At 39.6% G+C, this 12,126-nt stretch overlaps 1 protein-coding gene across 22 annotated transcripts in view; it reads right to left on the bottom strand.

The window, feature by feature from the left end:
* The window catches only part of LOC125762476 (casein kinase I), an 84,482-nt gene that overhangs the window by 52,200 nt on the left and 20,156 nt on the right, over nt 1–12,126 (bottom strand). Inside the window, exons 1-2 of one of the 22 annotated variants that reach the window (XM_049424614.1) lie at nt 10,272–10,381; nt 2,712–2,977 (exon numbers count right to left, since the gene is read on the bottom strand). The exons of 20 other annotated variants lie outside the window; for them this stretch is intronic. In XM_049424614.1, the coding sequence (XP_049280571.1) occupies nt 2,712–2,728 (17 nt within the window). In that variant the 5' untranslated portion in view covers nt 2,729–2,977; nt 10,272–10,381. Of the gene's footprint in view, nt 1–2,711; nt 3,013–10,271; nt 10,382–12,126 lie in introns of those variants that run through there. One more of the 22 variants, XM_049424612.1, reaches the window with a different exon arrangement.

Here is a 12,126-nt window from a genome sequence, read left to right on the forward strand (position 1 = left end):
AGGGAGCAGACGATAATATTAGAGTGGTATTAATCAAAACTAAGGACGGAGAATTTAAACGATCGATTTCTAAAATATGTGTCCTTCCGATCAACGAGTCTAATACCGCCGAATGTTGAATCACTCGGGATGATTCAACGGGGGGGAGAATGTTAAGGATCGAAGGAGAAGGAGAAACAAGCGCGAACGAGACAGCTAGCGCGGCGCTGTCAGGACGAGGAGAGCGCAAGCGGAGTCAGTCTAACTCTAGCCTCCCTACGTGTAACATCTAACACACACATCTAACACAGTTAATATACAAATAAAAGCGAATTCTTAAAAACGGATCTAACAGTTTACTACAAACATAAATAAGTAAATTTCTTTATTATGTTTTGTAAGATTCTTAAGCAAATCCAAATTATATTTTTAAGTCAAAAAGTCCAGCATGTGTCAAATAGCTTGACCATCTAAAGCTACAACGGAACAATCACTATTCCAAACAAAATTCGACGATAGCATGCTAAATCAACACTGAGTCCTTCTCCTCCCATTTAGGTTACACACGGGGGTCATCGAAGTAAATCCAGTTAAAGCACACACATTCCATCACACAACACCCACGCATGGTTGCGATAATTAGTTTTATTCGGTTCAACCGCTCACCCGATTCACACGTCGGAAGGCATCTCGCGTGAACGTTTCACTCCCTTGAGGTTGGTCGATGCCAGTACTTAATTACTGTCACGCAATAAAAACCACTATACACCCGAAACACACCGCTACCTAATAACACATCCTTAAATCAAGCAGGCCCGCACCACACGTAAAAAAAACCTCGTGGTGGTAGTACGAAAAACTACTTCCCAAATATGCCGAAATGTAGGAACGAACAAAGTTTCCTTCCATCGCGCGGGAACGATTGAACTAAACATCCATCGTACCGACCATCAATGCACAGTCGAGTGGTATGAGTTGACTGTGAGTTGACTGCCCTTAACAACCACATCACACACACGTGGCAGAAAAGAAGGCCATTTTGGGATGGAAAAAAGGACATGGAACGGAGCGAAAGGGTGGCGATATCCGAGATCGCGGCAACGGATACACACCGATGGCCCGATAAGGGACAAACAAAGCAACATCCCCCTGTGGCCGCACATTGTCGTCATCCATTTCTGGTTCACAAACCACAGGAAGTGCGGGGCTTTCGATGGCGTGTGTTTCCTCCTTATGACAAGCGCGCGTTCTTTGCTGTGGCCCGCACATTTGTGTCCATTTGCTGCACAGACGTAACCATTTAGGATACCAAATTTTCCACAAGATCTAATCGAAACAAGGATAAACCCCCGACCCGATTGAGTTCGATCGATCGGGGTCAAAATCTACACTTAACCCTGTCTGTCCTTCTCCTCATATAACATCGTTCGGAGCTGTTTCACTCTTCAAATTTGAAGGTTGATTTGCTTCGTTCATGGGTACTTCCGAATTACTACGAACGCAAAAGCGCTATGTGACTCGCGGGATTTTCCCCCAAAAATTGATTCTCTCGTGTGTTTATCTTGATCGTTTTTTTCTACTCAGTTTTTCGATTAACGCCCCGTGGCTGGATCGAACCATTTTACCTAACCACCAAAATACACAACGGCTACATAGGCGAGTGTACATATATAAGGAAAGAAAATGAGGTTGATTTTTAATACATATTGAAGCCTGCTCCGCACGCTCTTCTTGCGTGGCCTTAAACCAGACCTGGAGAGTGAAAAAGCACACGTTACACCCGATACGGGGCTTGTTCATCGTCTGTGGCCGAAATTCTGTGGCCTTATTTTATGCTACATTTGTGCGCTTCGATACGGGACGAAAGAGGCTTAACGGGCAGGAAAATTGGGTGTCCCATTGGGAGTAAAACAGTATCAAAATGGTTTGTGACCGGGTGATCCAAAGCGAAGGTCACAGCGTTACCAAAAGTGGAACACGGAAGTTTCCTTTCGAATGTTTTCAAAATACGTTCGGGAAAAAAAGTTTTCCATTGCTCCCTTCAGAGTGTGCTCCCTTAGCGACAAACTTTTAAAGTCGGTCAAATGTCATTTCATTAACGCCCTTCGTCGTGAAAAAGGGACATTACTATCCATACTTTTTTTTTTGTTACGCATGTCAATTCATAAGACTAAAATGAGATATATTGCTAACCTCAGCAAATGAAAATATATTGCTCAATTTAATTCCAACGGAATTATGGTCAGTTACATCAAATTTATTGCAATATAACTCTACGGTAAATGAAGTCAATTCGATAAATGTGTATTGAACACATTCGAACAGTTTTGACCAACAGTTTATACTCAGATGCTCAGATCGGATGCTAGAGAGTAAGAGGAATCCTTTATCTTGACACTACAACTTCAAGGAAAGCCTTGGGGGCCGGCCATTTAGTCACATAGCAGGATAGTCAAGTGATGCGTACGTGGGTACGGTCCGGATGGGAATAGAGACCCGGTCGTGTGGTTTAATACCAGCGCCGTTACCACATACACCACCAGGCCGCCTAATAAGAGGACTACTAACAGTACAATAAGAAGATTCTCTTTTATATCTTCATATAATCTACACTTCCTCCCCACTTCTCACAGTTCTTTATAAAAAATAAATAAAAATAAATCACATAAATTATTTAATCTTATCGTAAATAATAAATAAACATAATAAATTAATAGAATAAAATAAATTACCAAATGTAAAGCCGCATATTATGTCAGCGTCCGGGTTTCGATGGTGCAAAATACAAAAGCTACGTGTGCTTCTATTCACTTTTTTCCTTCGAATCACACTACACAATACTACGAATTTGTCGTTGTTGCACCGTGCTATGTTGACTACTTCATGCTTCCCCTTACTTTGTATGGCTGGTGCAAAATCGTATGCGAGATGTTTAGACGAAGTATCGTAACGTGCAAGTGCATTGCAACATAAAATGCAATGGTTTAAACTAGATAAACTCTAGACGCGTTTGTGATTAAAATATTGATGACACTACGAAAAACAAAATCCCAAACACATTAACGTTCACCAGAGTCCCCAGTTTCTTTGCCGTGAGTCATTTATCGGTGTGAGTAACACTAACCAATACAGTTTGAAGGGTACTCTCTGTGCATGATGTTCGAATGATTTCACTAGTGGGTGGAAAACTCGAACAACTTTTCCTCTACATTTCCCTTCCGTTCCCAGCTTCTGGAGGGTGTTTGGTGGTGTGCAATGTAAGACAACGTTGAATGGAAAATGCAATCATATCCGTCCTATCTTTCAAGGTAAGCGGTTAAGAAAAAAACAAAAGCCATTCAAAAAATAATCACTTAGCCAACATACCAAAGTGGCAAAATATGAAGTGTTCAGTTTCACATGCTCCCACTCAAACACACAAACAAACACAAAAAGAACCAAATGCAAAAGTTAAACTCCATCTACAGGAGACATTCAAACCAGATTTGAATTATATTCTGTATTTGCCTAAACACAATTCAGTTTTTAACCACAATACTGATCTATTTCTTCCAATCCGGAAAACTCGTTAAAAATGCCTTGCTGTCTAAAGATGTAATGCGTAGGCAACGGGAACGATGGAATGCTCTCTTTTGTTTTGTTGTTTCATCGTTGCTCAAGTGGAAAAGGCTTACGATACCGGCTGCACACATATTTCGGTTGATTTCCCAACTGACGTTCCAACACCACCCCCTTGGAAAACACGGTTAATTGCACTGCACCTCAGTGACTTACTGCTCTCCTTTGCTTGGCTTTGCGTAACACACATTAACACACTGCACTCGTGGACGCGCACCAAAGATGCACAAGAGACCTTGGCAATAGCGATAAAAAGAAAACAATATCCCCCCAAAAAAAAATATGTTGAAATGATGACACCTTTTACTGAGGAGTTTCCATCGCACTAACTAAATCTTTATTAAAGTATGAAAAATAATTTCCTAAAATACGTGCAAATGCAAACAATAAAAGGGATAACGTTGTGCAAATAAAACACACATGCAAGTAAACATAATATTCAAGATAAAACCATCTTAATCGCGCCGTCATTCGCCCAGGGCTGGGGAGAATCAATCACACACGGACACTTGCTTCAATATGCAGATATTTATATGCTGCTTTTGCACCACCGTTTATCTACAGTCTTGTAAGGATTGCTAGAAGTCACAGTAATACATGGCCAATAATCACATAACCCCGGCTCTAAACGCTTAGCAATTGTCGCGTTTGCGAACGCGAATCAGAAAAATTTTGTGAAACTCCATATAAAAAAAATTGTGAAAAGTCGCTATACGTGTATTTTCAGCGAAAAATCGCGATTCGAAGCGCGACTTGACGCCATGACAGTTTTCTGTAATAACAAGGTAAACATGGCAATACCAAGGTAAACTAATACAAATTAAAAAATTTAATATTTTGAGTGTTATTAAATATTGTAAATTAAATTAACAAATCGAGTGCTATTTATTTTTTAAAAGTACGCAGGATTTGTATATAATTATTGTGAATGTCAATATTATTTTTAAAACAGAAGAATCGTTGTTAATTCAAAACAAAAATCCCATATCGTGGACAAATGCTTCAGAAAATAGAAGAAGAAGAAGACAAATACATGGCTGCATTGTTTATGAATTTATTACTTGTATGTTGAACTTGCTTGAACAATATAAATTAATTAATAATTAATTAGCAATTAATTAAATTAATTAATTAGCAAAAATATTAGAGTTAAAAAAAATAGAGTTAAAAAATATTAGATAGTCCACAGCACACTGTTAGATCCCTTTTGGAAGCTGTGTTGGAATCGTGGTTATGAATACCTGTATATTGAGGGTACGGCGACGGTCATGAAATGAGAAAAAAGCCATACACGTTTGATTACCCGTATTCGAAGATTTTTACCTTTATGCTACTCGAAGCTGCCTATCCCAATTCTATTTTGCCCGGTGTATGACGCGGTGGGCAAACACATCTTCGTTCACCTATTTATCTTGTTACAATTCTTTCTGGCTACCGGAAAAAATATAACAAGATTTTCCAGCGTTAAACACATAAGAAAACAAAACGGACAAATCTGCGGTACTGTTAGCAACAGCCGTTATTTGTATCACAGGAGTCAGCAGCATCCTGCCACGAGCTTTCTTGATGGTCCTTTGTTTTAAAACATCGTCACTGGGCTTAAAAAACTTGCCTTTCTCATCAACTTCATCAAAACAATAAATTTACTATTTATTATAATTTTCTTTGTTTAAATTAATTTAATTTAATTCGAAATTAATTTCCCGCTACCGGCCAGATTGAAAACATAAACAAACCTTGCACGAGAAAACTTAAACAACCTTGAAGTCGCGCCGAAAGTCGCAAAATTTTTTGGGAAAACTGTGCTACGATTGTCGCGTTCGCAAACGCGACAATTGCTAAGCATGTAGGCACGGGGTAACATTGAACCACAACGTACCCGTGAAAGCTCCAATGAAAGTGTTTTCGTACAAACCGAAACCTTTCAAAAAGGGAACCACAGTGAACCTTCTCCAACGAACGACAGTGAAACAATAGATCAATTTGCACACATGATAAAGAATGGGCAAGAAGTTAAATTACGGTACAGAACAAACAGTAAATGTCTGTCACGATATGTTTTCCCTATCTCGACCATCCGTGTTTCACACACTCACTGAAACACCTGCCAGCCTACAGCGAAACGAATATGAAAATGTCAAAGTAACGCTTTCGGGACGTCTTTCGCTAAGACCAACGATCGTGTGTTTACCCTGCAGTTCGTACTGCTTTTCAACGAAACCTCCACGTGCCCGGGTGCAACTCCACGTGACCAAAAAAAAATGAAGCACAAAAATGGCGTGAATAATAAAAAAGATACACCGCCGCAAGCTATGATTTTTTCAGGAGCTGAAAACCTAGTGCAACCCAGCGAAGCACCGGAAACAGGTAAGGTCTCGTGTCAAAACCATTCTCTTCTCACTGGAAATAGGATGATGGTGACATTCTTTGCGGCTGCAGTAACATTTAAAGGGCCATGGTAGGAAAGGTAATAGTGGATGGAACGGAACAGCAGTGTTACTTTTGGACTGCCAACTGTTTTTGATCCGTTTGTCACCTTTATCGAGGTTTTGCTTTCCCTCGCTTTATTCCTTGATAGCACGTGCCCCAAATTGGCCTTCAAGGGTAATACACGATCACGTGTAACGTACTGTCAACGGCATTTAATTTAATCATCTCCCGCATTCTACACAAACGTGTGTCTAAATCGAATGAAAGATTATTTCAGGCAAGCTGTCTGTATCAGGCGCAGTTTATTCCTTCATGTCACATGGAAATTTTAATATCCTTTCGACGGTTTATGGCCACCGAGCACACAAAAGCCATGTCTAGATTTGGAAAATGTTTGGAATGTAAAACAAAAAAGGATTTGGAGTTAGAGCCAGAATTTAATCGCAACAAACGATTTCTAATTTTGGAGAGTTTCTGAAGAATTAACGAAGCCATCCATAAGACACTTCCAGAAGACTTCAAGACTACACGATGGAAGTAGTCAGAGGTATTCTATTATGTTCAACTTCAACTGTTACCTCTTGATCAGTTCTTTGGCCCAAGAGTTCTAACCTATAAACTAATCTGTCTTTTTGAAAGAGTTTTACTGCCGAAGTAATCAAGATTTCTCGTTTTGAGGACATTATTTGGTAGTTGTGTTTACAATATTCAATAACCGAGAGCCTTTTAAAGTATAATTCCTGTACTTCTCTTACTGCTCACTTCAAAACATGTGCAAAAACGTGCATCTGCTTTGCAATATAGAGAAAACAATCGTGAAATACACATTGCGGAAAGATCACCTTCAAAGGGCCATACGGAACACGCGCATATTGTACTTCACTTTCTTCAGTGAAGTCTTATTCCTTTCTTGATACATCTTTTCGAGCGGTGTTTGTCGGTTCCGTACGCGAAGGCAAAGGTAACTCACAACCTCAAACTGTTGTCTGCCATGCGGACCAAAGTCACATGGGCCTCTTTGGCGGCTACTGTTCAGTGATGTGGAATGCACTTTTTAGTGTTCCCAACCAATTCGACCAACTCGGTGTGATTATGTGTTTGTATGTGAAAGACAAAACAACACTATGCATTTATTGTCTAGTAGTACGAAAAGAAAGAAACTCCAAAAAAGCATTTCAAATCGACGATCTGAACGCCATGCCGAGAGAAGGTTAATACTAAATAGGTTACGAATTGTAGCCTGACTGTTCATGATCATTATGGAGAGCTGGAAGGCATCCAGTTTAGGGCAACGGACGACAGCTGCTGCATGCTAAACGCTGAAATAAAACCGAACAATTATAGCAATCGCATGTAAGCATGTTGAAAAGTAAACATTCGCTTTTTCGTCTGCTACAAAATGCAACAATGCCGCTAGGGTGCTGTTGGTTGGAAAAGAGAAAAATAAGCTTCTATGTTTCTGTTTTTTTTGCACTTGCTTGGTAAAATAATTCAAACATTTAGCAGTGCGAGAGCAGATCTTACGATTAATTTATTTTTTTGTGAGGAAAATAAATTATCCCTTCTCTCGGTACTAAGCACGTTTCGAACGAACCCTTAGGTGTTTGCTTACATTTATTTACGGTGCTGTGTGTGCTAATTTTCAAAGACCTCTTATCGGACATTCTAGTCACGCAGTTTGCCATAAACGGAGCTAACGGAGGGGTGGGTGGTTTACACCGCACCACTTGACTACAATTACACACACGAGCACTCCATTGAAACAAAGCCAAAAAAAGAAATATAGATAAAACCAACCACCACACTTTGGATTGTGTTGTATAGGCATAGGATTAACCGGCTAACATTAATTTATTATACTATTTTACTTATTACAGCTGCGACATTTTGAAGAAAAAAATATTATTTTAGAACATAGAGTTGAAACATTTCGTAAATTGTAAAATATTATTATTATTGCAATTAGCAAAGCGTGTTAAACATTAATTGCTGTGAAAATGTACATTCGCTGTTAGGTGTTTCAGTTTACATGTGAACCACAGTAAAACCGATCGCAAAGCGTGCAGGAGATAGAGAAAAGAAACAATGCTTTATCATTTCACAAGACACAGACAGAGTTCGAGTGTTTCCATCCATTTGGGCCGTGGTTTGAACGTTGCGTGAAATAGCGTAAATAGTAATGGTGCGTAATATGTTCGAAAATGTGCACAACAAACACGACCTTTATCGAATCTCCTCCCGTACCTGCAGTGTGTGATCTTTTTCGGACGAAAGTTCAGCGGAATGCATAACATTGGTGCTCTGCGGAATTGAACGTACACGGGTTCTCACCAATTCTCTTGCCGCCACCGAATTAAGAATGAAGAATTCACTTGCAAATAATACTGTGTCACACTATTGGCAATACACACCCCTACTATAACCTTGTGTTAGGGCAAAAAAATATTGCATACCTTCTCGATTCGTACCGTTAAACGCATCTGGGGGATTGAGACATAAAACTGACAGCAAATTACAATTAGAGTATAATGCAGTAAACGTAAGATGCCAAGCAAAGGGAAGGAGAAAGAAAAAAATAATCAACCTCAAAGCATCATCAAACAGTTCAAAAAAAGAATCAAACGAATCCATGAATCATTTTTCAATACAGAAGAAGAAAAAAGATTGCATTTCCGCTCTCCGTATGCTCTGATGCTGTCTATAAACTGTGTCTTATAATCATCTTTCGCCACTTTCTATTCTCCGCTCCATCCTACACATCTGGGAACCACATATGCGCAATCGGTAGTAATCTCTTGAGCAAACGAAGAAGAAAAAAAACTCAAACTAAAACAAAAAACCAACGCTGATAAACTTCCATCTTACAAAGACACTTCATCATCAGCAATCGCCGCTCATCGGTCGTTTTGTACACATCTCTTTAGCGTCTTTTTAAAACACTTTTTTGTTACATTTATCTGTCCGTCTACACACGCTAAAGTATGAGACGTTGGTAAGCTTCAGCTCAAAGTCTATATAATCTAAAGAAACAACAACATCCACTACTACCTAAAGCAACCCTCGATCTTCCTGGACTGACCACCGTTTGCTCAGGACCATGTGTACTCTGTTCCGGCACAAACCGTGTCATCATCTCATCCAACTTATCACCAAAAACCCATACACAGAGACCGTACAACACACAAAATGATGATGTACGACACGCGGCTACATAATCGAACAAAAGTTTGTGTACGAAACATTGGAACGAAACTTTGAAAGAGAAAAGGGGCTTTGATCATACTTTGATTTTTTTTTACTTTTCACACAGTTTTGCAGAGTTTTGATTATTTTTTTTTCAAACATAATGTTATCGCTGTTCTGTGAAACACTGTGATTGATTAGAAACAGCAAAGCGAATGATACGATTGATGTTTTATCAGCAAAAAATAATGGGAGGAAAGCGCAATCAACATTGGAAAGATGGTCGAGACAAGGTTTCGATGTGCTAATTTAGGGGCAGACAACAGTCGTGATTCGATTGCAAAACACACTTTACATTATTACCACCTCAAAGCAATCAACAGTGATGCACCAACAAAATTAAATATTCTACTAGAGCAATCTGTTTTAGAGGAGTTTTGTTTATTATTTCTTTGGTAAAGTAGAGTAAATGGAAATGAAGAAACTTCCCAAACAATGGATCATTGGCTAGAGTTTTGTACAATGCAACACACGATTATAAACTGAGAGTTTAATCCCTTCAATAAAAATACTTTCGATAATCACATTTAATAAATAGACACTTTAGACATGAGCAAATCATTTCCACAATGGGGGAGGATCACACAATATTCGTCTGGCTTCATATACATCGCACACTATCGAATCGATATTTTATTCCCATTTAACACTTTTCCACACCACGGGCAAGTATAATATCAACATCTCAGCATCGGCTGATCTCTAGGGCAGACCGACTTCTATCTATTGCGCACTTAGAGTGATCCGTCGTTGTTGTGTAAACATCACACACAGCAAACTTTCTGCGTTCCACACGGAATTCTTCGAGACACGTTCCCTACTTTCACACAGGCACACACTATCTAAATATCTAAACACCTCGCGGAAGTAGCATTTTTGTGATATAAATCATTTTCCTCTAGACATCCACAGAGTAGCGTGATCTGTTAGACGGAGATACAGAACCAGGATCACTATCCAACAGACAAGAAGAAATACAACTCTAACAACATCCAAACTACCGTCAACAACTTAGAGCGCGGGTTTTGCTTGTCCACTTTCTACAGCGCGTTCGACGAATGTCAACGATCGACTGAGAGGCAAACCGCACAACACAAAACCGAACTCTGCATCTTCTGGGTTTTGCCCCGCAGAACGGGGCGAGCAACAACCGAACCGTGCGCACTCTCATCGGCGAGCGAACGAGCGCATTTCATGTCCAGTCGCGTGGTAGTTCAGAGCATATAGCCGAGGTCCGGCAAAATCTTTCCCCCACCGGGTGTACCGCCTATACCGCCCCTTCTAAGGGATTTAGAAACACACCCTACAACGCACCCCGGCTCGCTGAACATTGGCACCACCACTAGAACACACCAACGCTCCACTATAGTTCCTTCGATTTCAAAGTAAGAACCCCTCCCTAACACGGGGTCTCGTCTCGTGTGGCTTCCGTTGCGGAACTGGAGAAGTAGTAACTTCTCAATTACACCAGTTCTAGTTGCTGCTGCTGTTGGTGGGTGGTCAAAGGAAACTTGTCGGGAAACAAAAACCTAAAATAAGAGAGAACACACCAACGTCACCCCATAAATCCCGCCTCGGGAATAGTCCAGTGTGTGAGTATACAATATTTGTTGGAGAGTCTCACATCGAGTCGTCTAATCTAATTTCCATTCGATGATGGATGAATTCCTTGCCATCCCATCTCCCCCACCGGTTCACTACGGTCAAGGGAAGTGAAAATGGAATTATTTTAATCTTGCACTAACCGCTCCTTGCATTCCCGGTGCTCCCCCTTAGTTCCTCGCCTCACCAGTGATGGCAATCGAATGAATCATGAATCACTAACCAACCCTGAAACGCGCACTGGGCAGTTTGCGCGCTGGAGAATTGCGAGCGCGACTATATACGAATAGAAACATAAATCGAACCGATCGATGAACCTCTTCTGGTTGTGTTAGTAACCGAACAGTATTAAACACCTGCAGAAGGGCATGCAGTTCCGCCTTGTTGAAGGGCCGGGTCGAGGAACATCGAACAGAAGCACAACCACGAGGTAATGGCAAACATGTTTTTTTTTGTTATCAGTACGAATTGGGACCGTGATTGGTATTGTATGTACTGGCTTTATCATTGGTAACATGCACAATTTCAAAACAGTGATGGGCATTGCGCAGTGTGTTGTGTTTGCAAAAGTTGGTACGAATCCATTCGTGCGTCAATCAAAGACGCGAGCGCTTGAGGGAAATAAAAATTAACAAATCCCCAACCATCACGAGGCAGTGATGCCGCACGTGGGTTTGGTGCTTGTTTTAGATTATCAATTTTACTTTTACTCTTAAATACCGAAATTTGAAATTTCGAAATTTGAAAGTAGTTTATTGAATATACTGAAGATGTTGTATAATTGAATAAATTTGTTCTTTTCAGACTAGAGAAGTTTTCTTCAATATAATAAAATGTTAACGGGAATGATAAAAAACGCTTAATAAAGTTATTTCAAGAATAATTATACAAGTGTAAAATTGTTTTCAACTGAAAAATAAAAGTGTTCAGAGCATAAACTGTTCAGCTTAACAGTAAATTTATACTAGGAAATAGGAAAATATGCTGAAAGAAGGTCATGAATCTTAAATCTATTAATTGAGGCGGCGGATTTTGAAATATTCTATTAAAAACAAAATTGCTCGCGTTTAAAGGCGGAAAAAGCCATTTTAGCTAAACATTTATCAATATTTTATACAATGAATAAAATTCTGTTTACAATCCTTCGTTGAGGGATCAATATTACAGTTTTTTTTATCAATAAAATTATTAATAATTAAAGATAATTTTTTATCTGTTTTAAATCGTTCGATTTATTTGGAAAATTCATCACAC

Source organism: Anopheles funestus, chromosome 2RL, assembly GCF_943734845.2.
Source record: "Anopheles funestus chromosome 2RL, idAnoFuneDA-416_04, whole genome shotgun sequence".
NCBI classification, from domain to species: domain Eukaryota; kingdom Metazoa; phylum Arthropoda; class Insecta; order Diptera; family Culicidae; genus Anopheles; species Anopheles funestus.